Source organism: Lynx rufus, unplaced genomic scaffold (genome assembly GCF_022079265.1).
Source record: "Lynx rufus isolate CCGP_SWC_20201006 ecotype Redwood Valley unplaced genomic scaffold, mLynRuf1.p SCAF_6, whole genome shotgun sequence".
NCBI lineage: Eukaryota > Metazoa > Chordata > Mammalia > Carnivora > Felidae > Lynx > Lynx rufus.
In genome coordinates, this window is record NW_025814878.1 from 114,127,958 (window position 1) to 114,155,264 (window position 27,307).

The window sequence follows — 27,307 nt, forward strand, 5'->3', positions numbered from 1 at the left end:
CTTCTACCCCCACCTCATATCTCGTCACTATAGCCTTAGCCTTGTTCTTTAGGGCCCTTCCTCCTCTCTTTCCCATGTCCCTGGAGAGGTCCTTCCCATCCAGCATGGTCTGGCAGCCTCCAGGCTCCCCGGGTATGTGTTCTTGGACTCCTGGTGACGACCACGCTGTACTCGAAGAGGTAGAGAGACAAGTTTATTGAGGAGCTTGTGCCCCTCTCCTATGGCTGGAGAGAACAACCCCAGCATTGTTTTGCTCTTCCTGGTGACCATCTTTGGGGCTGGCAGGCCAGGCCCCTCGATTTCTCTATCTTCAGTGATAGACTGAGCATCTGATAGCGGAAAGTGGCCATCTGTAGCCAGCTAGGGCCCCTGCCGTGGGCCTGGGCGAGAGACGGCTGTGAGGGGTGCTGGCTAGACCCTGAGCTCCTCACTCTGCTGTGGCCCCAGACACTGTCAGCTGTGAAGCCAGGCTATTACCCGACACCGCAGGATGCCCAAGACTCCCTGGAGCCAGGAGCAGAAGGGTGCAGTCTTTTCTCCCTCAGAGCCTCCCACTAGCTTCCAGGCCTCCTGCATCTTCCAGGGGTCCAACCTGTGGGATGTCAGCAGGAATTTCCCATAGCAGCACCGGTCCAGGGGGTAGTGGGTGGCCCCAGCCAGCTTGACACAATGGGTTGGGGTGAGGCCTCCTCGTCGGGCACTTACCCCCACAAAGACATCTTCCAGTGGTAGAGGGGGTGCCCGGCTGGCCACTTTCAGGATGAGCTGCACGGCAGAAGCTGACAGCACATACCCTGTGCCAGAGGCATAGGGTGGAAAGGGGCCCCAGGTGGGAGGCCACTGCTCCTCTGATACCTGGTGTTTGCTCCCTGGTGTCCGAGAGGGGTGCACCCGCCAGTGCACACGGCCCAAGTACAAAAGAGGCATTGGCTGGCCCCTGAAGATGGACCTCTCTTCCCACTCTTCATCTTCAAACTTACTCTCTCTTGGAGGCTCCATGCTTTTCTCCCATTGTTCCCAACGGCCCCCTCGCCGAACCAGCTCCGATACCAGTTCAGGGACGTTGACAAACACGTCATCATCCGTCTTGAGGATGTAGCGGGCCATGGAGCAATGTTTGTATGCCCAACTCAGCCCGATGAGAGTCTTGAGAGTAAGGTTCCGGTAAGAGTCCCGGAAAGCCGCCTGCAAGATGTCTCCCCGAGTCGCTGCCTCTCGTGCCAGGTCGATCTCGTGGGATTCCCTGGTGGGATGCCGCAAACTTGGCTCTCCCAGCAGAAAGAGTGTCTGCACCCTGAGCCCTCGGGCTTCGCGCAGCCCGCCCCACGAAGCCCGAATGGCGTCTCTTTGGTTCAGGTTCTCTGGGGCCGTGCACACCAGTATGAGCAGGAAGGGTGGGGCGCCGGGACCCCCACATGCCTCCTCATTGGGGATCAGGAGGCGGGGCAGGGCCAGGGGCGGCCCTGGGGACGCCGGCGCCGGGAGCAGGGAGGCCAGTGAGAGGCTCAGCAGCTCCTCCCCGATGCCTGAGGGCCCGAAAAGGGTCCAAATAATCACCAGCATCAGGGCAGCAAGGAGAAGGCGCCGGAAGAGGCTGAGGGGCATGGTGTGGCGTAATCAGAAGGGACCTAGAGGGAAAGATGGGGGCGGTTAGAGTGCGGAAGCCCCAGATCTCCGTGATCTGGGTCCGTAACCGGCCACGCCTGGGATGGAGCGCGCGGCCAGTACCGGCGCCGGGAGCGGGGTGGGGGCGCCTAAGCCCAGGAGGCGGCGCGGCCGCGGGGGGTGTGGGGTAGCACAGCCGGAGCTGCGGGGAGGTTACCTTGTCGTCGGGGCCCCGCCGTCCCAAAGCTCGGCTCCATGGCGGGGTTTCGCCACAGCGCCAGTCGCCCCTCCTCCACCCGCGGTGGCGGCTGGGTCCCGCCCTCCTCCCTCGGAGAGTGTAGTGGCGCGTGCAGACCGCCTTCCCGGAAGCGTAGAGGCAAGCGAAGTACCGGTGGCGGGGCTTCTGTGCGACCGCGAATGGGATTCGGATCAGTGTGCCTCGTACGCAGAGGCGGGCGCGGGGCAGCCTACCAGCCGCGGCCTCCCTCCCCAAGTACGCAAGCGCCCCCTCGCTCTGCTGCGGAGCCCAGCTCTTCCGGGTCAGCGATTTATAGGGTTGCCTCGGTAGGGGAAGCTCACAACTCTCCGGGTCTCCGCGGGCCACTTTTTTTCCTTAAGAAACCTAGGTTTGGTCAAGACCTGTGGTGCTCACACTTGCCACACCGCCCCACGCGCTAACCCGAGAGCCTTGGTTGTCTTGAAATTGGCTTAGGCTCCCCCTCTAGGCCGAGTGTTTTCTCTACCTCACACCTTAGAGGGTGGGACCCCAAGAGGGTGCGCCACTTCTGGTAGGACGGGGAGTAGCAACGCCATTGCTTTACCCTAGACCCAGGGCACCTGAGTGAGGCCATCAACTGAGAGGAGAAACACCCAAAGGGCCCCACTGTGGTAGCTTTCCGGATCAGTGTCCCCAGAATAAAGGAGAGAACTACATACAAAGAAGACTTAGGTGTATAAACTATTTATTAACAGACAAGGTCTACAGATTTATTTCTTCTTGGACACACCCACGGTGCGGCCCCTGCGGCCTGTGGTCTTGGTGTGCTGGCCTCGGACACGAAGTCTGCAGGTGAGAAGAGAAAAAGGTCACAGGTCATACACAACATAAAGGAAACACGTGGGGGGCATGAGAAACCTCTGGGAGTCTAGGGGCAGGCAAGGAGAGGAGACTCCCACCCCACTCACCCCCAGAAGTGGCGCAGCCCTCTGTGGGCCCGAATCTTCTTCAGTCGTTCCAGGTCTTCACGGAGTTTGTTATCCAGACCATTGGCCAGGACCTGGATTTGGAAGAGCAACGTTTTACCCACTGACCTCCCAGGACTAATTCTAATGGGACACCCTGCCTTTCTCTAATCTCTCCCATTTCAATACACACCTGGCTGTATTTTCCATCCTTCACATCCTTTTGTCTGTTCAAAAACCAGTCTGGGATCTTATACTGGCGTGGATTCTGCATAATGGTGATCACACGTTCTACCTGTCAAGCAGGACAAAGGTCAGATACGGATGGCCTCCCTTCCAAGGCAGGCCCAGCCCACAGCACCCCCTTCCTTGTCCTCACCTCATCCTCAGTGAGCTCTCCTGCCCTCTTGGTGAGATCGATGTCTGCTTTCCTCAACACCACATGAGCATATCTTCGCCCTACACCCTGAGGAGAGGTTTTGTAATTTGGGGTTGAGTCTGATTTTTTTTTTGTTTGTTTGTAAGCCCCACTATTCAGCCTGCAACCACCCACTGCACTATACTTTTTTAGATACAAAGCCTAACCATTAAACAGAAAAGGTTTTATTCAGGAGCGGGTCCAAAAGAAAGCACATCTTTTCATACTGCTCAACACATACATTCATCAAGTGATGGCTCTTAAGACACTGCAGCAGCACCCAAGAATGGTACCTTCTAGTCTCTGCATTGTGGAGGACCAAAGGCTTGGCTCTCAACGTGGATGCAGCAGCAAGAGTAAGGACTTTTGGGGTAATAGGGTTGATCAAGGGGTGGGATTGTGGTGCTCTGGGTCTCTAAGGGCCATAGTCCTTTGGGCAGGTCACCTCATCGCAATGATTAGTTTTCTAAGATCACAAACTTGATGGTCTGTGCTCAGAGATGAGCAGGCCACAGGGAGCTAACCACCCAAACCAAACTCAAGAAAACTAACACACTGGTGGCATTGTGCCGGCATCAACACGGGTACTTTGCCACCCAAATTTGCACCTGAATGGTGAAGGATGGTGTGCCAGGTTGAATAGTGCCCCTCCCCTCACTCCACTGTATGTCCACCTAGAATGTGACCTTATCTGGAAAAACGGTCATTCCAAATATACTTAGTTAAAATGAGGTTAGACCAGATTAGTGCAGGCCCTGAATCCAATGACTAGTATCCTCACAAAAAGAGAAGACGCAGAGCAAAGGCCATGTAATAAGAAGAGCGACACAGCTACAAGACAAGAAATAGCAAGGACTGTTGGCAACCACCAGAAGATTGATTCCTAGAGCCTTCTGAGGGAGCTCACACCTTGATTTTGGATGTTTGGCCTCCAGAACAATAGGAATAAGTTTTCTGTTGGTTTAAGCCAATAAGTAGCTTGTTTCAGTAGCCCCAGGAAACGAAGACTTATTTCCTCTCTGTAAGAAATGACCTGGAATATCAAATTATCAGAAGATATTAAAGTCTAAGCCTCTCATTTACAGATAGGGGTGCCTGGGTGGCTTAGTTAAGCGTCCAACTTGACTTCCGGCTCAGGTCATGATCTTATAGTCTGTGGGTTCAAGCCCCGCATAGGGTTCTGCGCTGACAGTGCAGAGCCTGTTTGGCATTCTCTCTCCCTCGAAACAGATAAATGTGAAAAAAATAAAAGATTTACAGATAAAATAGTATGTCTGAGGTTTACTTTAAAATGATAGGGAAGAGTGTAGATAAAACAAGAGTTCATATTTTTAGACGATATTCATAGGGGCTAGTAATTTTCTGCCCTCTACTTTTCAATGTTAAAATTTTTCCATAATTAAGTTAAAAAGTTGCTGTTAACCTAAAATTTTTGAAAGCCCTGTTTGTAGACTGATACAAACTCGCCAACTTCCTAAGTTAGGACCCTAGATCCCCTTTCTCAGCCAAGGAGACCACCTCTGTTTTCTCCATCCAGAAGAGTATACTCAGGGGACCATCACTCATTATTTGTAGCCCAATGGCCTAGACCATATAATAGAAGAGTTGGCACCAAATTAATAATATTATTCTCAGAAAGTATTTAATGCGGTGTTACTCATGGGACAGGACCTGAATTCTTCAAACATGGCCAGTGGGTTACTTCCCAGGTTTCCAAGTAACCCACAGATGGCAGTATCACCCTGATTTAGAGGAAAGGCAGAAAACCAGCCAACCTTAAATGGACACAGCAAAAGTCTTCAAGTGGAAACAAAACAATTAGGAAAGGATCGTTGGTATACAATAATCTGATAAGGTCTGTATTATTTCTCAATATCCTCTTCTGCTTGAGTCAGTTTCCATTCTTCATCCTTCCCCATCCAATTAATCTTACCATTTGTTTTTTTTTTTTTTTTTTTTTTTTGAGGAATCCCTCCTCATACCCAGCCTCCACTTTCTTCCACTTTCTAATTATTAACCCCTCCCCCCCATTCTGGATCTTTAGAAAAGACCCTCTCCAAGCTTTAGTTCTCTCACCAAAGAGCTAGGTGCATTTGCTGGCTCTCCACACAATTAGCAAAAACCTCTGTATCGTCTATCTCTAGGAATAACCTTTCCCAGTGATAAGCAAAGTGTAATAAGAGACTTATTACAAAACTCACAAATTACCTTTAAGTCCTTTGGTTAAATTGTTAAGTGGACTACAAACACATATTTAATGAAAGTAAATACAAAACCAGTTAATTTCAAAGAGGCAGAGAGAAAGGGATTAACACAAGCATTCCATTAGCCATCACCATCTTTTATACAGGCACATCTCATTTCATTGCACTGTGCAGATACTGTGGTTTTTGTTCTTTTACACAATGAAGGCTTATGGCAAATTCTGTGTCAAACGAATCTATCGGTGCCATTTTCCTAAAAGCATTGTGCTGGTGTCACATTTTGGTAATTCTCACAATATTTCACTTTTTAGTTAAATATTATAGTCATTACAGTGATCTGTGATTATGACTCCTTGAAAACTCATGATTAGCATTTCTTCCAGCAATAAAGTATTTTTAAATCAAGGTACACACATTTTTTTAGACATAATTCTACACACTTAATATTGACTACAGTGTAAATATAACTTGCATATGCAACAAGAAACCAGAAGATTCATTTGACTCACTTTATTGCCTGGAACTGAGCCTGCCATATACATCTCTATGCTGTGCCTGTCTGTATTCACTATCCCATTTTAGCCTCATACCAACGCTTGAAAAAAGTACTATATTTTACACCATCTTACTAGTTTCACATAATAACCAAAGAAAGCAATCTTTTTATACACCGTTTAAGAAAAAACGAAAGCTGTGCTTCCTGCAGTATAACATGAAAAAGCAAAGGAATTTGATCTGATGAATCAAAGCTAGGATATACAATTCTAAATTAACAAGTTATTTTATATTTGTCTCCTTTAAATTTTTTGAAACCAGGCTACAGTATCCTGGATCCATTCCCTAACACTGCATAAATACACCAATTATGCACCAGAAGCAGGGGATTGTGAGCAAGACAGGGACTATACCCGCCCCCATGATGTCCACAGAAGGGGAGAAAACACACTCAGCCATTCCACAATTATACGTACGGGCCAAAAAATACAATAGAATAATGTCTCCATCTGGAAGCCCAGTTCATCAGGTTGGTGAAGGGAATCATCCAAGCCTGTGCTCCCTGACCTAATTCACAGAATGAACCAAACACTTGTTCCCATCAACAGAAACAGGAAACGCGTTTCATTCACCTCCGGCATCAGAGTTAAACAACCTGCTCATGATGTAGTGACACCCTCCTACTTCCCAACTATTGGTTTCTTCATGCTGGGAATCTGTTCCATTTCTATGTACCCCCCCCATGTACAATTATACAATTTCTAGGGTGTATGTATTCCCACAGTGATGGCTGCTGTTATGATGCACTCCTGTAGGAATCAGAAACCAAATTTAGAACAAACCTCACAAGAGGATCATGGCTGATGGTCCAGTAAAATTTTAGTGAATTCTGGTAGACAAGGGAACCCACTCCCTTTCCCCTAAAATTATCTTGGCTTCTACTCAGACTGTTCTCTGGCTTTCTTTACTTACCTTTTGGGGTTAATGTGGCGAGGGATTAGGAGAATTAATCACTCTTTTAACCATTCTTTTGTTTTTACCCAGCTAGTTGGGACGTGTGTTTCTTCAACCCTGCCTCACTTACAGCTGTCTTAACCTAAGTATCATTTTTAGTCTCCATTCCTTACCCTACTTTACCTTAATTGCAGTGATGGCAAAGGCTATCTTCCGCCGCCCATCGATATTGGTGTTGAGTACTCGCAAAATGTGCTGGAACTTCTCAGGGATTACTAGAGACTGACAGAGATTGGGGGAGAAACCAGACATCACGAATGAACTACCATCAAACAGTAACGTTAAGCTTGTCACACAGGGAGCAACGACCCCCTCCCCCCCCCCTTCAGTTTTCTCACAACAAACTCTCCTCAGTGCTGCAGACACCAGGACATGAAGTGTTCAGGCCCAGGAAAACGCAAACTTTAGGAGGGGGGAGGTCTTCTGCCCGTTCCCAAAAGCACACTCTGAGTGGCAGACACTGGAGGTCCCCATTCACGCCCAACCTTTTCGCCGCTTTCGAGCGCTCTGGGAGGGACTCTTCCTTTGGCCCACTCCCCAGATGTCTTTAGTTATTCCTCCCCGGGAGGCGCCATCCAAAGACTCACACAGAAAGTTACGAACCAGGAGAATAGGCCGTTTCCGGCCTCCTAATAGCAGACTTTCTGTGTCCCAGTTCCGATGTCGCCAGATCCCGCCACTAACCCCAAGCTTACCATGGCGGCGGCCCCAGCGGCGGCGTGTAGGCCTCCTGTGGAAGAGAGAACGGAAGTGACGTCGTATCCTTATATAGCTACCAGACGGAAGAGGCGGAGCTATCTTGCAGGAGCGCTTCAGGAAATTGTGCCAGAGCCTAGTCGACTTCTGGGAGTCGCTATTGATGGCTACAACTTCCGGTGCTGCCTCCCTTTACAATTCGTAAAGTTCTTTGGTGTGAGAGCGGCAAAGGTTCCGGGATGGGATAGTGCTTAAGACTTCCAATTTCCGTTTTCAGTTGGGTGAAGTGGTTAGGGCTGAAGAGGGAAGGTTGGAGTCAAAACAACTTAATTCAAGTATCTGGGAACGATTTCGGGCTCCTCAAGACCTTCTAGAATTTGTAGTTCCACTCCAGGGACGGACTCGGCGACTGACAGCTGCCGGAAGTGAGGCTGCGCGGAATGGCCGCCGCTGCGACCATGGCGGCAGCTGCCCGAGAGCTGATGTTGCGGGCTGGGGCCTCAGATATGGAGGAGGAGGAGGGCCCGCTGGTGAGAACGCGGGGCTCTTTCTCTTACGGAGTCTTGTCCGGTCGTCCTCGAGTCAGAAAGGCCTGGGCTGGGTTTAGGCACAAGGGTGGGAGCCCGACTGCTACCGATGATGCTACCTGTTTGGCTTTCCGTATCCCCTCCTTGGGACCCGACTTAAGTCTGAGCCGGAAACAGAGTGGCCAAGAGTCAATTTCCCAGAGGCACAATTTCAATTAATTTCCAGATTTGGGGGCAGGATGGAGAAGCAGTGTAGTGTAAAGGTTAAGAACATGGCTTCTATAGTCAGATTGGGTTCCAATTCCAGTTTTGCCACTTACACGCTGTGTGTCTTGGGGCAAGTTAACCAGTCTCTCGGTCGTGCTTTATACACATATAAGGTGAACGAAATAATAAGACGTACCATATAGATTGTTGATTATTATGGTGAGATGAATGAGTATATGAAGGGTGGCACCTGGCACGCAGGTAAAAGCTATGTGTTAGCTGACGTTTCTAGAAAGGCTGGTGCTCCCCAGAGGGATTGTTGATAGAACACTTGAGATAGCAGGAGTCTGGAAAAGCCTGCATTCAACTGTAAGTTTTGCTCTGTCCTCTGCAACTCCTGATTTTTCCCATTGGGACACCTCTACTCTCCGTGGGTTGCCTGTTTCTTTGTCGTATTCCCTACCTATAAGCCCCAAGTAGTAGATTGGGTACAATGCGAAACTCTTGGAATTTTTTGACTCAGTACGTATGGCTCCCTAGTAAACTCCGGCCCATCCTCCTCTCCCCTCTCCCACCATGCCTTGAAGGTTTGCGGATTATCCCATTATATTTGTTCTCCCTATGTTCTTCCTGTGTCCTTTCCCATTAACTTGTCCCTCTCCAGGGGGGTGGTCCTGGTCTTCAGGAGCCATTGCAACTTGGAGAGTTGGACATCTCCTCTGATGAATTCATCCTGGATGAAGTGGATGGTAAGTGATAGAGGTGGATGCAGACTGCTTATGAGGATCTGAGAAGCAAGGGGGCTGGAAATAATAAGTCTGGGATTGGTGGACAGATGTTCAGTTGGGGGAGGGAGCTGTGGAGCTGGACCCTTACGATAAACTTCTATTTCCAGTTCACATTCAGGCAAATCTGGAGGATGAATTAGTAAAGGAAGCTCTTAAAACGGTGAGGCTTTCGGCTATACTGATCTGCCCCTCCACTTACCCTCCCTTCAAATAATTAAAAAAGGAAACAGTCTCTTGGACTTATAATGTTACCCTGGTGTCTTATTCTCTAGTCCTGTGTTGATTCTGTCCCAGTGTCCCTTCACTGTGACTTTCTCCTAAGCTGCCATGTTTCTGTTCTCCCAGGGCGTGGATCTCCGACACTATTCAAAGCAGGTTGAGCTGGAGCTACAGCAGATTGAGCAGAAATCCATTCGGGATTGTATCCTCCAGTAGAGAAAAAGGGTGATGTTATTAAAATAGGGATTTTGTGGAGTATGGTGCAGGCAGCCTGGGGTGGGGGTGGGGGCTGACATGTTCTCTCTGAAGTTTCTGTCATCTCAGGGAGAAACTGGAGAGGTCCTGCAGGTCTGAGAATCTCCAACTTTATGGTGAGGCCCCTTGACTTTTTGTGGGTCAGATATCCAAGAGAGTGAGAACATAGCATCTCTGCACAACCAGATTACAGCCTGCGATGCTGTTCTTGAGGTTAGTAACTATGACCTGTGATCCCTAATAACCCTGAACCAGATCATGGTGTCTGGTGCCATTCTTTAGGTCATCAGCCTCAGATGGGGATAGTTAGATTCATTTTCAGGATGACCCCAGCAGCCTTTCTTGTTGTTACTGCCATAACTAATGTTGCTTGCCAGTGACCTTTGGGGTGCTTTTTACCTCATCACCTGATACCCTCGTGGACTGATACCGAAGACTTCAATAAACTTAGGCGACCCATTTGTTCCCTACCTACCCTGTGGTGCTCCAGCAACATCTCTGTCTTCCCCCCAGCGCATGGAGCAGATGTTGGGAGCTTTTCAGAGTGACCTCAGCTCTATCAGCTCTGAGATCCGGACACTGCAGGAACAGTCAGGAGCCATGAACATTCGGCTTCGAAACCGCCAGGCAGTTCGGGGGAAACTTGGGGAACTTGTCGATGGTCTGATAGTGCCCTCTGCTCTGATCACGTGAGTTGCCAGTTTGAAGAGTCACAATGTCTGTAGCAGGTAGATAGGCTGGGGTGACCTACCTTACTTATCACGTGGGTCTCCGGGCTTCATGTCATCAGGTGCCTTCCAGAAACTGTTGGGTGGGTTGACAGCCCTTTCAATCTTGATGCATGCGTTAGGCATCCAAGATTAGGAATCATCCAGGGTCAGGCAGGTAGTGAGCAGTTTCAAGGCTTATGGGCATGGGAGCAGGGGCAGAGGTTCCAGGAACAGAAAACTTTGTACATGTATCCTGACTACATGATACAGTGTGAGAAGGGAGAGGAGACGGTGGATATAACGGATACGGTTTGGGGTCTAGGGATGTCTGGGTCTCCCTCCTAACCCCTTCCACCCATCCCTGCTACCCAGGGCAATTCTGGAGGCCCCAGTGACAGAGCCCAGGTTCCTGGAACAGCTACAGGAACTGGATGCCAAGGCAGCTGCAGTCCGAGAGCAGGAGGCTAGAGGCACAGCGGCCTGTGCAGATGTCAGAGGCATACTCGACCGGCTCCGGGTCAAGGTGAGAGATGGGGATGATAGCCCAGAGATGATAATACTCTTCCTGACACCTTCAACTTAGATTTCCCTGGCAGCGCTCATTGTAGCTTGTCCCCAAAACTTCACCCTACCTTTACCTGGCAGAGCTCATCCTCACGTCTCTGGGTTCCCCTGAAAATTTAAAGAAATACTGAAGAGGTATTCTCTATCCTTCATCCTCCAATATTTAACATTTGGTACTTCCCCCACCACTTCCTGAACAGTAATAAGGTTGCAGCTTCATGCCCTGTGTTTGGTCCCCCGTGTCTAGGCAGTGACGAAGATCCGAGAATTCATCCTGCAGAAGATTTATTCCTTCAGAAAACCAATGACCAACTATCAGATCCCCCAGACGGCACTGCTGAAATACAGGTCACCACCTGAAGGAAGGGCTCAGGATGGCCTCTGAAGTGTTGAGCAGCCTATTGTAGTGTCTGCTTTCTTGGGGAGGCAGGGATACTGACTCATCCCTGGCCCCTCCAGGTTCTTCTATCAGTTTCTACTGGGCAATGAACGAGCAACAGCAAAAGAGATCAGGGACGAATATGTGGAAACACTGAGCAAGATCTACCTGTCTTATTATCGCTCTTACCTGGGGCGGCTCATGAAGGTGCAGGTGAGGCCAGGGAGAGAGGCATTCCTAGGAACGTGGGCTGGGAAGAGGGACCACCTCTGGGCAAGGCTGGACAGTGGACAAAAATTTTTTATCACTGTAGGAAGAGATGGTTACCAGTTCTCTTTTCTCTTTTTTCTAGTACGAGGAAGTGGCTGAGAAGGATGATCTAATGGGCGTGGAAGACACAGCAAAGAAAGATATCCTAGACCTGAGGAACCCACATACTAGCCCTTGACAGGGAGGGTACTTCCAGCTCAGCCTCAAAGGCATTGCTTCTTGCCTTTTTCTTTGTAACCAAAACCTTTGAGAATATGATGAAGGCTGTGGCCTTCCCAGAAAAAGGCACACATCATTTTGACACATGGTTTTGCATCTGGTATCAGGGAGGATAGAAGCTCTCTGAAGCCCATTCACAAGTATCAGGTAGAGTGAGGTCCTGGTACTGGGAAGGAGGGACATCTAGGCTGTGTCTAGCTGCCTCCAGTCCCTGAAGGCACTGGGTCTCTGAGTATGTCACAGTTGTGATCTTATTATTTTCCCTGACCCTTCACGATTCTTCTCGAAGCCTTCCCTCCGCAGCAGGAACACCATCTTCACCCTGGGGACTCGTGGCTCTGTCATCTCCCCCACTGAACTGGAGGCCCCCATCCTGGTGCCCCACACTGCACAGCGGGGAGAACAGAGGGTAGGAGAAGGCACAAGAGTCTGTCGTGAGGGGATGCTGAGCCTTGGGTAGGGGAGGCCAGACTGGGCAAAGCCACCCATTCGGTAGGTCCCTGTATCAATTTCCTTAGAACTGGGAGTGGCCTTCTCAGGTCACCCGAGCGTTCTGTGATGTGAGGAGGGTTAAGACTGTTGACTTTGGGGCATATAGAGGGAGAGACTGGCTGAGGGGCATGACATGTCATGAGGCAGGTTGTGGAGGTGAATGCACGCATAAAAACGGCAGGTGGGGGTAGGTTCTTCTCTTGTGCCCCTTGTCCCCCCTCCTCCTTTCAGTACACATTCAGGTTGCTCTTTCTCAGTCTGCACTTGGGTCAGATGGGAAGGGCCTCCTGAGCTCTCATTACCCAGGCTCAATGGTTTTCCAGCTCTGTCTCTGGGGAGTCAGTGTTGGGATCCATCCCTTCTGTTTCTCTTCTTTACCCCTCCCATCCTAGTATCCCTTCGAGGCCCTCTTCCGCAGCCAGCACTACGCCCTCCTAGACAATTCCTGCCGTGAATATCTTTTCATCTGTGAATTCTTTGTTGTGTCTGGCTCGGCTGCGCACGAGCTCTTCAATGCTGTCATGGGCCGTACACTCAGCATGACCCTGGTGAGATCCCCAGCTCCTGTGCCCTTAGACCTCTTTGTCCTCAGTCCTCTTTAACACCTTAGTGGAGTCCTAGCTGTGGTGGTACTGAAACCAGGATTCCCTTATTCTAAAATGTCTAAATCTCGTACTCGCAGAGTATATGAAACCCTCAAAGCTTGGGGTCCTGAGGTTACCCTTACTACTGACCCACACTCAGGCAGTAACATCTGAAAACAGAGGGGCCCCCGAAATAGTGCTCAGCCCTGAATTCTGCTGTGAAGGGCTTGTGATCATAGATCCTGATGGGCAAGGCAGCAGGACCTTGTGAGTGGCCAGTGGACAGGGAAGGAGGGAGCATTTCCTGAGAGATCACACCTCTCCCTCCCTTCCTTCCAGTGCCACCTCCCCATAGGAGCACATGCATTTGTCCATAGCCTCTGGGAATGACACAGTAACATTCTTTTCCAATCTTCTGTTTGTCCCTGAATCATAGAAACACCTGGAGTCCTATCTCACTGACTGCTACGATGCCATTGCTGTTTTTCTCTGTATCCACATTGTTCTCCGATTCCGCAACATTGCAGCGAAGAGGGATGTTCCTGCCCTGGACAGGTCACTGAGTTCTGGTCCTTGATGCCCAGTGCCCTTGAACCCATAGTCTTACATGACCCTGCCCTGACCTTTGGACTGCTACTGACCTGATACCTGATTCTTACTCCCATTCATCTGCCTGGAGATAGTACTGCTTTCTGATTCACCTTTCATACCAGTCCTGCTTCCACCAGCCATCAGCTGTTAATTGGGTTCCCCCCACAGAAACTCTTCCCCTGCCCCCCCCCATTTCTTACTGACTTCTTAAGTTTTTATTTTAATTCCAGTTAGCTAACATATAGCATTCTATTAGTGTCAGGTGCACAATATGGTCATTCAACAATTCCATACATGACCCACTGCTCCTCACGACCCCCCTGTTTCTTGCCAGCTGATCTCTGATTCTGATTAAGCCTGCAGGTACTGGGAGCAGGTGCTTGCCTTGCTCTGGCCACGGTTTGAGCTGATCCTGGAGATGAACGTCCAGAGTGTCCGAAGCACTGACCCTCAGCGCCTTGGGGGGCTGGATACTCGGCCCCACTATGTAAGACAGGACAAGGGTAACAAAGGGGTTCTGAAAGGCAGGGCTCTTAGCTTCACTGTGGGGTTGGCCAGGTGTCCAGTTGTGTTGTGGGCCTGGCTGGATATTTGGGCACACTGTGTGAGGGGGCAGTGTAGGAGTGCGCGTGAACTCAGGGTGAGCTGGGCACTGTTGGTTAGAGGGATGGGAGGTAGGAGTCATAAAGGTTAATTGGCCAGCTCCCAGGGACTTGGGCAGGGGGTTGGTGTGAATTTTCTTCCTACTTTGTCTCCCCAAGATCACACGCCGATATGCAGAATTCTCCTCTGCTCTTGTCAGCATCAATCAGACAATTCCCAACGAGCGGACGATGCAGCTGCTGGGACAGCTACAGGTGAGGGCGGGCAGGACAGCCTTCCCAGCAGCCCAGCTGCCGCAGCCACCTGAGTGTGAGGAGGGCCGTGCGCCCTTGCCTCCACTTGTGTTACCTCCTTCTTCTGACTTTTCCAGGTGGAAGTGGAGAATTTTGTCCTCCGGGTGGCAGCTGAGTTCTCCTCAAGGAAGGAGCAGCTGGTGTTCCTGATCAACAACTACGACATGATGCTGGGTGTGCTGATGGTACAGACACTGCTTCTCCCTTCCTCCCCACCCAGAGAGTTTGGCTTCCCCCACTGCTCTGTTAGCTCCCTGAGGACAGACATGATGTTGGTTTTGTTCCATGTTTTATTCTTGGCGTCTGGCACAGTGCCTGGCCAAGTACAGTAAATGCGGAAGGAAGAGGATATCCTGAAGTGAAGGGCTGCTTCTCCCCACACTTGAGATTTCCCTTTGTCGTCCCTTAGGAGCGGGCTGCAGATGACAGCAAAGAGGTTGAGAGTTTCCAGCAGCTGCTCAATGCTCGGACGCAGGTAGGGGTGTGGGGAAGAAGAAAGGATGGTCTTGTGTGCTGTTTTCAGTTCTGTGTGTGTGTGTGTGTGTGTGTGTGTGTGTGTGTGTCTGTGTGTGTAGGATGTGGCAGTTAAAGTATTTTAGGTACACAGACTTGCAACTATTGGTCAGCTTTATTTTCTTTTGTATTTTTTTTTATAATATACGTGCTCCTGAAGCCACTACACGCCTTGGCAATAACCAGCATTCAAACACTGAATTCTTCCTCACTCCATTTCCTCGCTTCTCACGGTCTCCCCTTGACCTATATGTTGTGTTTACCATGTTCTTGCTTTTAAAAATATGGGGCGCCTGGGTGGCGCAGTCGGTTAAGCGTCCGACTTCAGCCAGGTCACGATCTCGCGGTCCGTGAGTTCGAGCCCCGCGTCAGGCTCTGGGCTGATGGTTCAGAGCCTGGAGCCTGTTTCCGATTCTGTGTCTCCCTCTCTCTCTGCCCCACCCCCATTCATGCTCTGTCTCTCTCTGTCCCAAAAATAAATAAACATTGAAAAAAAAAAATTTAAAAATACGTAACAGGGGCGCCTGGGTGGCGCAGTCGGTTAAGCGTCCGACTTCAGCCACGTCGCGATCTCGCGGTCCGTGAGTTTGAGCCCCACGTCAGGCTGTGGGCTGATGGCTCAGAGCCTGCAGCCTGTTTCCGACTCTGTGTCTCCCTCTCTCTCTGCCCCTCCCCCGTTCATGCTCTGTCTCTCTCTGTCCCGAAAATAAATAAACGTTGGAAAAAAAAAATTAAAAATACGTAACAGAAAGAAAAAAAATATATATATATACGTATATACACACACATATATATATATGTAGGTATGTATGGTAAGGCAATAATTATTTAGTTTTGTTTTTTTAAAGTTTTTGTTTTTTATTTATTTTCTTTTTTGAAGTTGGCTCTACACCCAGTGTGGGGCTCAAACTCACAACCTGACACTGAGCCACCCAGGAGCCCCTGTGTATTTCTTTTCGATTTATAAAAGTTTTTTTGTATTAATTTTATTTATGAAACCAATGTTTTGATCATATAGTTTGTAGATATTTTTCGGTGTTTTATCTTTTTATTTTTTTTATGTTGTCTTAAGATGGACATCTTAATTGTCCATCTTAATTGTCTTGTCTTAAAATTAATCTTAATTTTAATATGATTGACTTTACTGATCTTTATTTTTCTGTCTTGTTAGAAATGTTGGGGCGCCTGGGTGGCTCAGTCGTTTAAGCGTCCAACTCTTGATCTCAGCTCAGGTCTTGATCTCGGGGTCATGAGTCAAGCCCCACATTGGGCTCTGTGCTGGGTGTGAAGTCTACTTAAAAAAAAAAAAAAGAAATCTTACATTATCCCAGGGTCAGAAAAATATTATACTACATTTTCCTGTTAATGTAGAATTTTGGTTTTTACGTTTAAGCCCTAAATTTACCTGGAATTGATTTTGTGTATGATGTGAGGTAGGAATCTAATTTAATATTTTATGTATAGAAAATGATGGGAGCAGAACTATAGAAAATCCCTTTCTTTCTCCATACACAGTGTGCTTCTGTCAGATAGCAAAATGTGTCTTTGTCTCTGTTCTTTTTTTTTTTTTTATGTTTATTATTTTTTTTTTTTTAATTTTTTTTTTCAACGTTTATTTATTTTTGGGACAGAGAGAGACAGAGCATGAATGGGGGAGGGGCAGAGAGAGAGGGAGACACAGAATCGGAAACAGGCTCCAGGCTCTGAGCCATCAGCCCAGAGCCCGACGCGGGGCTCGAACTCACAGACCACGAGATCGTGACCTGGCTGAAGTCGGACGCTTAACCGACTGAGCCACCCAGGTGCCCCTATGTTTATTATTTTGAGAGAGAGAAAGCAGAGAAGGAGCAGAGAGAGAATCCCAAGCAGGCTCTGCACTGTCAGCACAGAGCCCAGCACGGGGCTTGATCTCACAAATCATGAGATCATGACCTGAGCCCAAACCAAGAGTCTGCCGCTTAACTGACTTGTGCCATCCAGGCACCCCTTGCCTGTCTATTCTATTCCATTGATCAATTTGTCTAACCTGCAATGCAGTTTTAATTATTGTGCTTTGTAACAATGCAAACATGCTCTATGATTATGCAAATATTATGCTATATTATTACGCAAATTCTACCTTTTTTAGGAGTATGTTGAGTAGTGTTGACCTCTTGATTTTTCATATAAATTTTACAGTCAGCTTGTAAATTTTGACATTTAAAAAAGTCCGTTAAGGATTTTGATTGGAATTGCACTGATCAATTTGAATCAGTTTGGAAGAATTGATAGTTATGGTATTGAAACGTCTCATCCATGAACATGGGCTCCCCATTTTTTTTTTTTTTAATTTTTTTTTTTTCAACGTTTATTTATTTTTGGGACAGAGAGAGACAGAGCATGAACGGGGGAGGGGCAAAGAGAGAGGGAGACACAGAATCGGAAGCAGGCTCCAGGCTCTGGGCCATCATCAGCCCAGAGCCCGACGCGGGGCTCGAACTCACGGACCGCGAGATCGTGACCTGGCTGAAGTCGGACGCTTAACCGACTGCGCCACCCAGGCGCCCCTTGGCTCCCCATTTTTAAGGATATTCTTTAATGTCTTTTTTTTTTTTTAACTTTTTGTTTTTAGTGTTTATTTATTTTGAGAGACAGAGAGAGACAGCAAGCAAGGGAGGGGCAGAGAGAAAGGAGAGAGAGAATTCCAAGCTGGCTCCAAGCTGCTAGTGCAGAGCCCATTGCAGGGCTTGATCTCACAAACTGTGAGACCATGACCTGCACTGAAATCAAGAGTTGGACGCTCAACCAACTGAGCCACCCAGGCGCCCCCTGTCTTTAATGTCTTTTCATAACCTTTTATAATTTTCAACACAAAGACGTTGCAGATCTTTTGCCAGTTATTCCTAGGTAGGTGTAATATATAGATTTCATCCTACTAGGAGTAAATAAATCCTCTCTAATTCTCTGTGTTTAATTTCTTACATCTTTGATCTTTTACTGTTCTGGCTAGGACCTCTCTGACAATGTTGAACAGTTGAATAGTGTGCAATAGTGAGAACCCCTGTCCTGTTCCTGATTTTAAAAGGAATGCTTTCATCACTTTCCCATTAGGAATAATGCTGCTGTGTTTTTGTAAATGCCCTTTATCAGGTTAAGAAAATTCCTTTCAATCCCTAGTGTACTGGGAGTTGTTACTGTAGTTATTCCTATTAGGAATAAACCCACATTCAGGAATAATTACTAGGAGTACTAGGAATAATTGCTAACTTTTTTCCTTTCAAATTGTTCAGACTTCCTGATCTATTCTTTTAGAATTTGCCTTTTAAATAAACTTGTTACTTAAATATTATCATTTTTAAAAGAAATTTTCTTGTTGTTTGAATTGCCGTGTAGAAATGCTCTTGAGGGTGCCTGGGTGGCTCAGTTGGGTAAGTGTCACACTCTTTTTTTTAATGTTTATTTATTTTTGAGAGAGAGGCAGAGCACGAGCAGGGGAGGGGCAGAGAGAGAGGGAGACACAGAATCCAAAGCAGGCTCCAGGCTTTCAGCTGTCAGCACAGAGCCCGACGCAGGGCTGGATCTCACGAACCTCCAGATCATGACTTGAGCCGAGGTCAGACGCTTAACCGACTGAGCCACCCAGGTGCCCCAAGTGTCTGACTCTTGATTTCGGCTCACGTGATCTCCTGGTTTGTGGGATGGAGCCTCACATGGAGCTCTGTGCTGACAGTGTGGAGCCTGTTTGGGATGCTCTCTCTCACTCTGTCCCTCCCCTGCTCACGTGCACACGCTCTGTCTCTAAATAGACAAATAAATAAATAAACTTAAAGATGTATTTAAACAAAAAAGAAATGCTATTGATTTTTGTGTATCAACCATATACAAAGCCACCTCCTTAACTTTTTATTTCTAAACATTTCTGGAGGTAGTGTGTGCGTGTTTCTATGTAGATATGACAGTTTTAGTTATTCCTTTCTAATCCTTAAGTCTTTAATTTCTTATGTCTTTATTCTCCTCCTGTACTGGCTAGTACCTCCACACAAAGCTGAATAGTTGAGTAGAAGTGATGACAGTGAGAACCCTTATCTTTTCTTAGTTTTAAAAGGAATGTTTTCATCATTTCCCCATTAAGGGTAACATTGCTGTAGGCTTTTTATAGTTACCCTTTCTCAGGTTGAGAAAATTCCTTTCAATCCCTAGCATGCCAAGAGTTACTATCATTACTAGTTTTTCATTACCTATCAATAATTACTTCATTTTTAAAAATTCAAGCATAATTAACATACAGTGTTATATTAGTTTCAGGTGTACAATATAATGATTCAATACATGTCTCAGTGCTTATCAAGATAAGTGTACTTTGAACTTCCTTAATCTATTTCACCCTTCCCCCTACTCTCCATCCCTCTGGCAACCACGTTTGTTCTTTGTGTTTAAGAGTCTACTTTTTGGTTTGTCTCTTTTTTTGACTTTGTTTTGTTTCTTAAGTTCCACATATGTGTGAAATCACATATGGTATTTGCCTTTTTCTGACTGACTTATTTCAGCTAGCATTATACATTCAGGGTCCTTCCATGTTATTGCAAATGGCAGGATTTCATTCGTTTTTATGGCTGATATTCCATTGTATATTCCTTGTGCTTTCATCTGTTGATAGACACTTTGGTTATTTCCATATCTTGGCTGTTGTAAATAAGGCTGCGATAAATATAGGGGTGCATATTATCTTTTCAAATTAGTGTTTTTGTTTTCTTTGGGTAAATGCCCAGTAGTGGAATTACTGGATCATATGATAATTCTATTTTTAATTTTTTGAGGACCCTCCATACTGTTTTCCACCGTGGCTGCACCAGTTTGCATTTCTACCAACAGTGCACGAGGGTTCATTTTTCTCTACATCCTCACCAACACTTTGGTGTTTAATTTGTAGTAGGCCAGAAGTTACTGTCTATTAAAAGCATGAATGGGTGTTGAATTTTTAATCAAGAACGGCTTTTTCTGCAGTGGTTGAGGTAATTACATGGTTTTTCTTCATATCAGTTTTATGGTTTATGACATTTGTAGACTTTAGAATGTTAAACCTTGCCAGAGGCTTCTGGGTGGCTTGGTTGGTTAAGTGTCTGACTTCGGCTCAGGTCATAAATCTCACAGTTCGTGAGTTCAAACCCCATGTCGGACTCTGTGCTGACAGCTCAGAATCTGGAGCCTGCCTTGGATCTGTGTCTCCCTCTCTCTCTGCCCCTCCACCACTCATGCTCGTGCTCTCTCTCTCTCAAAAATAAATAAACATTAAAAAAACTTAAGAAAAAAAAAAAAGAAAAGAATGTTAAGGGCACCTGAGTGGCTCAGTTGGTTAAGCGTCCAATTTCAGCTCAGGTCATGATCTCACGGTTTGTGAGTTTGAGCCCCACATCGGGCTCTGTGCTGACAGCTTGGAGCCTGGAGCCTGCTTCGGATTCTGTGTCTCCCCCCTCTCTCTGCCCCTCCCCTGTTTGTGTTCTGTCTCTCAAAAATAAATAAATGTTAAAAAATTTAAAAAAAAACAAGAATGTTAAACCATTCTGGATTTGATCTAATTCATTTAGAATTTTTGTTTCTTTGTCCATAGGTGATACTGGCCATTGAGTTTCTTTCCTTGTACTGTCTTTGTATGGTTTTGGTACCAGAGTCATACTGGATTCGGAGGAGGAGGTAGAAAGGAAATATGCCTTCTTTCTTTCTATTCTGAAAGAGTTTAAGGTTGAAATGATCTCTTCCTTGAAAGTTTCATAGAACTTGCCAACAAAAGCATTTCCGAAGATTTAAAACAATGAAATTCCCTCAAAGTACTGCTTTTATTGAATTCTGTAGGTTTAAATATGTAGCATTTTTGAAATAAGTCAGTTCTAAGAATTTTAATATTTCAATTATTTCTTCTTTAGATCCATGAGATTTTTGGAGGAGTATTTTAAAATTTCCAAAAACTGGTTTTCTTATTTATCAAAGGTTTTTTTTTTTTTTAAATTAATGTCTAAATTACATTGTGGGTAGAGAATGTGGGGTTTTTGGTACTGAGTTTTGGAAATTTGTTTAGATTCACTTGTGGCCTAGTACATGATCAACTTTTATAAATGCTCCATGCATGGTTGAGAAGGATGTGTATTCTGTAATTGCTCAGTGTGGAGATCCAAGCTTTTTAATTGTATTGTTCAAATTATCTACATCTTTAATGATTTTTTTTTTTTGCGTGTACTTATCAGTAGTTGAAAGAGATGCTTTGAAATTTGTAGACTTGTCACTTTTTTACTGTAGTTCTATCAAATTTTGCTTTACATAGTTTTAGCTTATTTTATCTAAATTCTTAAAAGTTTAGAATCAGGGGGCGCCTGGGTGGCTTGGTCGGTTAAGCGTCCGACTTCGGCTCAGGTCATGATCTCACGGTCCGTGAGTTCGAGCCCCGCGTCGGGCTCTGTGCTGACAGCTCAGAGCCTGGAGCCTGCTTCGGATTCTGTGTCTTCCTCTCTCTCTGCTCCTCCCCTGTTCATGCTCTGTCTCAAAAAAATAAACGTTAAAAAAAAAATTAAAAAAAAAAAGTTTAGAATCGGGGGGCACCTCACCAGCCCATTCCTAATCTTGTTGAGTGGTCATCTTTGTGTCTATATTTTTAGCTTCTTTGAATGTTTCATACAGAATGCACAACCACTGTGTATCTGATAGTTCTGATGTTGGCAATCTTTGCAGGTCTAAGTCCATTGCTTACTATCTATACTGATTCTTATGGTAGTTTTTCCTTTCTTATGTGTCTGATGATCTTTGAGTTGATTGCCTGCTCTTATGATCAGGGGGAGTCATATGGGCCTAAAATGGGATTGAGGATATTTTTCTTTTTTCAGTAATTTTATTTTTTAATTAATTATTTTTTTGAGATTGAGAGAGAGAGAGGAGAGGGAACACATGAGCTGGGGAGAGGGGCAGAGGGAGAGAGAGAATCTTAAGCAGGCTCCACACTTAGCATGGAGCCTGATGCAGGGCTTGATGCCCATGCCCCTGAGATCATGACCTGAGCCGAAATCAAGAGTCGGAAGCTCAACTGACTGAGCCACCCAGGCACCCTGAGGATATTTTCTTTCAAGAGGATTTGTCTCTGCCTTTGTAATAGCTGAAAGACGCAATCCACTTGGATCTACATCAGTACCTCTTTGAGGTTCTCATGAGAGACCCAGGCTCTGCTTCTCCACCTGAGTCTGCCATCAGACTCTCTCCGTTTCCAGATAGCAGATTTGCTATGGCCATTTGCCTTCTGGTAGCCTTGCCTCTCCCAGCCGCCCACCCCTCTGGTTCCGGCCCTGACCCCAATTTATTGTTACTCTGCTTCCAGCTCAAGTTTAGTTTTTTGGTTTTTGTTTTTGAAGAAGGGGATCCTTGGAGATTTCCCCTACCCCTGAGACCAGTGGTGTCTTAAAGTATATAACTTGCTCTGGGAGTGTTCTGAGGACCCGGTCAGTCATGATCCGCAAGGAAAGGTGCTGACACCAGGGCCCCTTGACCCTGTGTATATGTGTATTTCTACAGGAATTCATTGAAGAGTTGCTGTCTCCCCCTTTTGGAGGTCTGGTGGCATTTGTGAAGGAAGCGGAGGCTTTGATTGAGCGTGGACAGGCTGAGCGGCTTCGAGGGGAAGAAGGTATGAGGATGATGTGGTAGTGGTGGGTTCAGTGGTAAGGTGAGTGGAAAAGAAAAACGAGAGGGTGCAGATCCCATGAGGAGGGTAGAGTAGGAAAATGGGGTTGGATGCCGAGGAAGGCTGTGCCTGGGGGAGGACTTTCGGACAAAGATCACCCTAGCCAAGTCCTTCTCTGACACCCTCTCTCTTTCCTCCTGCCATCAGCCCGGGTTACTCAGCTGATCCGTGGCTTTGGTAGTTCCTGGAAATCATCAGTGGAGTCTCTGAGTCAGGATGTAATGCGGAGTTTCACCAACTTCAGAAATGGGACCAGTATCATCCAGGTGACTTACAACTCCCAGCCCTCACTTTGCCCCACCCTGTCACTAGTTGTTTTCCCTCTCTTTTCCCTGGGCTCGCATCATCCGAGTGACCCTTGATCGTCAACTACCAGCATGCCCAGAATTCTGGATGAGCCCTAGCCTGATTCCTAACATCATCTTTAGCACCACCCCACATGATCCTTCCATGACTTTCTCTGACCAGGGAGCTTTGACCCAGCTGATCCAGCTCTATCATCGGTTCCACCGTGTGCTCTCTCAGCCCCAGCTCCGAGCTCTCCCTGCCAGGGCTGAGCTCATCAACATTCATCATCTAATGGTGGAGCTCAAGAAGCACAAGCCCAACTTCTGATGTCTCGGATCCTGGGATCCACTGGCCTTCTCCATGGACTTCTGTACCCTATCCCAGACTCTTCTTCACCTGGGGTTTCCTTTCCAGCTCTCCCTCTGCCTCCCAGGTCCTTGACATGCCTCACCCTGCCTTCATTCCCCGGACCCTGCCTTATCAGGATAAGCTGAATTTCCTTGTTTTCAGGTTCCCAGGACCACTTCCCCCTAGCCTTCCAAAACACCTTTATCATTTTCCCTATTTCATTCACCATCCTTCCCCCACACACATACACCCAAGTTTTCTTTCCCCAGTAAAACCTTCACTGCCTTGGTCTCTGGTTTACTCAACTCTTGTCACCATGTCCTGAGTCACAAAAGCCCCAGCTCTTGGAATTGGTGTAAAGGTGAAACTGCCTCCAAGTCATTGATTCCTCTCCCCTGGCCCCACCCCCAGTGTTTTGTTTTTTGTAGCTTTTTTTTTCTTTTAATATTTATTTTTGAGAGAGTGTAAGGTGGGAGGGGCAGAGGTGGGGGGGACAGAGGATCCAAGCGGGCTGTGCACTGACAGCAGCAACCCGATGCAGGGCTTGAACTCACGAACCAAGAGAACATGACTGAGCCACCCAGGTGCCCCTTTTCTATGGCTTTTTGACCTAAGATCTCGGCAACTTGAACACTAACCAATCCCCTCCTGGCTTGAGAGTTACTCCAAGGTCAGTTTGCAGAAAACAATAAATATTTAATATGATGTAACACACCTTTCCCATTTCCTTCCTCTTTCCTCCTTGGGCCTTCAAGTGGCCCCATCTCTGTTCCAGGGTCACCTTTCCTCTCAGGCTACCTCCTGGGCTTACCTCCCTTCTGATGGGTGTCCATAAGGAAGAGGTACTGGTAGTAAACTTTTTTTTTTTTAATTTTTTAACGTTTATTTACTTTTGATATGGAGACAGAGTGCAGGCGGGGGAAGGGCAGAGAGAGAGAGGGAGACACAGAATCTGAAGCAGGCCCCAGGCTCCCAGCTGTCAACAGAGCCCGATGGGACTCGAACTCACCAACTGTGAGATCATGACCTGAGCCAAAGTTGGATGCCTAACCAACTAAACCACCCAGGCGCCCTCCCCCCCCCCCCAATAATAAACTCTTAACTACTTCAGGCCAAAGAAGTGGTGGCATTGGTTTTAGGCAGGAACTATTTCATGAGTAACCAGCCTGGTGGAGGAATGTGGCCCCTGTTTAAAATGGCTAATGCATCAAGTGCTGGGAACATGGCTGTGCAGCCTCCGGCACTGTCCTATGGCTGCCTTGGTTCCCCACTATGGTCTGTCCTTGCATCCCTGCCCCAAACTGACCCTGGGACTGTCTCCTTTCCTTGAACATCAGCTTTTGAGCTCCTCTGGTTCTGGCTGGCACAACCCTTGATGGAGGGCTGTAGCACCTACACCACTGAGGCAGGTGTAGGACAGGTCTGCAGTGGGTCTGTCTCATCCATTTCTATGTTTGACTTGGAGCCTTCCTGCTGCTTTCCACCTATACACCTCGTTTGAACTCAGACTAGGTAGGAGAGACTCGGAGGCGCCTTCAAGTCCTAAGGGGTAAGGCACAGACAGACTAGGGGTGGGAGGGATGGTAACTGGGGATGTTTCCTCCTCCCCTATAGCCTGAGGATTCCTTCCCAGGTCCCAGCGAGTGATGGAAAGAAAATGATTTCTGCTTCCCCCTTAGGCCTTCTGGATGCGGGCCCGGCCTGCCAAGGCAGGGGCGCGGTGGGGGGTTCCTGGAGGGCGCCGCCAGAGTCTGAAGGCTGGGTCCTTAACCGCCCAGGGCGCGGGAGGTGGAGAGAGAGGTACACGCGTGGGCTGGCCGAGTAGGAACTGTCCCGCCTGGCAGACTCTCCGGATTGGCTGCTGCGGGGTGGGGGCGTGGCGGATGGGGTGGCTTCTCTCGCTCCCGCCTTCTTTGGGTTCCGCCCCATCTCCGAGAGCCTCACTCTGATTGGAAGCCGGACATCAAAGCTGCCTCCTCACTGCTTTGAGAGCCTGGGCGCCGGAGGCTAAAGTGCGGCGGGGACGGGGTGATTTGGGGGGACTGTCGGCGGCTCCTGATTGGCCCAGATACCTCAGAGGCGGAACCAGGGCAGTGTCCTTAACTGACCTCACCCGGCGCCTCCGCCCCTCGCTCCCTGCTCTCGGCGTGCTTCCAGGTTTACCCTGCCTGACTCTGCCCCACACATTCCCTGAGGCCTGCCGCATGCTAGGCGGTGGTGTTGGTGTCCTGGGCTCAGAGGGGTCCGCAAGCTCTCCCCCGGAACTCTCTGTCCCTCCGCCTTCCTTTCCCACTTCTCATTCCTCGAACCACCTACACCCTCCCCACTTTTAGCTCTCAACCTTAGCGGATCCAGATGTTCATCACATTTGATCTGACTGCAGCCTCAGCGTGAGGGGCACAGAAGGAGGTTCGCTCAGGATCTGGGACTTGGGACAGGGGAGGCACAGGCCGCTTTGACAAAACAGCGGGTTCCCAGAGAAAGGGTCGAGGGGGACTGCCTCCAAGACAGGAGACTTCATCGAAAGCCAACTAATGTTCGGATGGGACAAGGGCTGTGCAGGCAGGCACTTTGATTTCGCGCACTACAGACCACTTCTATCCATCTCCGAACCCAAATATTCAGACGAGCGGTAAGCGCGTTATTTTGCAGGGCTCACTGAGGGGCAGTGCTGTAGTATGAGGAGACCCTTGATGAGGGAACCCGGAGGTATGCACATAGTTTTCGGGGACATGGAACTCGCCGGGAGAATCCATAAGAACGCTCATCCAACAGTTTCTCGGGACCCGGATGAGACATAACTGCGTGAAAGGGAGCCGCAACATCCACATTGACCTCCAGGGGGCAGCATCGACCAGGAGATGGGGTCGTTCCCAGTTCACAGGCTCTGATGCTTCGTCTTGCTGAAGAAGACTACGAAGCTTTTCTCATGCTCCCTTCACACTGAAGCAACTGAGAGTTTTCCTTCAGCCTACACCCCCCCCCGCCCTTTTTAAAGTTTTTTTTTTTTTGGCGGGGGGGGGGGGGGCGCCTAGGTGTCTCAGTCGGTTAAGCGTCTGACTTCGATTCAAGTCATGATCTGGAGGTTCGTGAGATCCAGCCCCGCGTCCGGCTCTGTGCTGACAGCTGAGAGCCTGGAGCCTGCTTCGGATTCTGTGTCTCCTTCTCTTTCTGCCCCTCCCCCGCTCATGCTCTGTCTCTTTCTCTCTTTCTGTCAAAAATAAATAAACATTAAAGTGGTTTTTTTTGTAAGTTTATTTATTTATTTTGAGAGAGAGCATGACCTGGAGAGGGGCAGAAAGAGGGAGAGAGAATCCCAAGCAGACTCCATGCTGCAGAGCCGGATGAGGGACTCTAGCTTACTAAACCCTGAGATCATGACCTGAGTGAACTCAAGCATCCCAAAAGGTTTTTTTTGTTTTTTTTTTTTGTTTTTTTTTTAAGTAATCTGTACACGCATGGTGGGCTGGAACCTACAACCCAGAGATCAAGAGTCACATGCTCGACTGAGCCAGCCAGGCACCCAAGCCTTTTGGCTTAGATAGAACCTTGTGACCCCCAGGCTGAAACTCAACATCTGATGAACATCACTGCCCCTTGCGTTTCTCCAACACTGCTCAGGGATCTCTGTCCTTTAAAGAAATATCATTTCCCTCTATTTCTCTACCACTGTACCCTCGGTTTGCCCTGAGTTATCTCTTAATTGGGCTCTCGGGGAAACATTTACTTAGTGTTTCACAGCTCTGTTTCTGTGCAAGATGGGCATGCTCATCTCGGCATCAATTTCCGGACCACTGAATGAGGTAGGACAAAAGAAATAAAGGACATCCTTCTTTCTCCCCATCCTATTATTGACCCATCCTCCCTCCACTTAAGAAGGGTGGCTTTTTTTTTTTTAATTTCAGGAAATCAGAAGGCAAATTAGCTGGATTCCAACAGAGACTTAGGGCAAAGATTCAAGGAAAGAAGGAGAAAGCAAGACCAACACAAAACTTTGAGGGTAAGAATAGGAATCTGTTCTCTTCATCCTGGGAATAATGGATACAGCAATTCATGTTACATTTTGGAGTTTCTCAAGTGTTTCCAGATTCAGATACACCCGTTAAGCCAAGGTATATTTATTGACCCCCTTCTGTGTTCTGTG

At 47.7% G+C, this 27,307-nt stretch overlaps 3 protein-coding genes across 4 annotated transcripts; 1 reads left to right on the forward strand and 2 right to left on the reverse strand.

Annotated features, from left to right (window-relative positions):
* Nucleotides 1-173: 173 nt before the first annotated feature.
* B3GALT4 (beta-1,3-galactosyltransferase 4) lies at nucleotides 174-2,351 on the reverse strand. Its single transcript, XM_047101893.1, has 2 exons — nucleotides 1,823-2,351; nucleotides 174-1,628 (listed from the first exon to the last, which is right to left on the reverse strand). Exon 2 carries the CDS (start codon nucleotides 1,603-1,605, stop codon nucleotides 454-456), a length of 1,152 nt encoding a protein of 383 aa, XP_046957849.1. The 5' UTR covers nucleotides 1,606-1,628; nucleotides 1,823-2,351; the 3' UTR covers nucleotides 174-453.
* Nucleotides 2,352-2,550: 199 nt separating this feature from the next.
* Nucleotides 2,551-7,674, reverse strand: RPS18 (ribosomal protein S18). Its single transcript, XM_047101894.1, has 6 exons — nucleotides 7,614-7,674; nucleotides 7,042-7,140; nucleotides 3,167-3,253; nucleotides 2,981-3,082; nucleotides 2,791-2,882; nucleotides 2,551-2,668 (listed from the first exon to the last, which is right to left on the reverse strand). The coding sequence occupies exons 1-6, from the start codon at nucleotides 7,614-7,616 to the stop codon at nucleotides 2,593-2,595; spliced, it is 459 nt and encodes a 152-aa protein (XP_046957850.1). The 5' UTR covers nucleotides 7,617-7,674; the 3' UTR covers nucleotides 2,551-2,592.
* A 103-nt stretch (nucleotides 7,675-7,777) lies between these two features.
* Nucleotides 7,778-23,468, forward strand: VPS52 (VPS52 subunit of GARP complex). Of its 2 annotated transcripts, XM_047101915.1 has the most exons (20): nucleotides 7,779-8,144; nucleotides 9,013-9,097; nucleotides 9,244-9,296; nucleotides 9,482-9,557; nucleotides 9,756-9,823; nucleotides 10,124-10,299; nucleotides 10,693-10,843; nucleotides 11,132-11,232; nucleotides 11,344-11,476; nucleotides 11,616-11,673; nucleotides 12,028-12,161; nucleotides 12,637-12,792; nucleotides 13,265-13,383; nucleotides 13,783-13,906; nucleotides 14,181-14,276; nucleotides 14,393-14,500; nucleotides 14,725-14,790; nucleotides 22,359-22,470; nucleotides 22,675-22,793; nucleotides 22,996-23,468. In XM_047101915.1, the coding sequence occupies exons 1-20, from the start codon at nucleotides 8,055-8,057 to the stop codon at nucleotides 23,140-23,142; spliced, it is 2,172 nt and encodes a 723-aa protein (XP_046957871.1). In that variant the 5' UTR covers nucleotides 7,779-8,054; the 3' UTR covers nucleotides 23,143-23,468. The 2 variants fall into 2 exon arrangements, with proteins under 2 accessions (XP_046957872.1, XP_046957871.1); XM_047101916.1 differs by lacking the exon at nucleotides 12,637-12,792 and having other exon boundaries at nucleotides 7,778-8,144.
* Nucleotides 23,469-27,307: the final 3,839 nt, after the last annotated feature.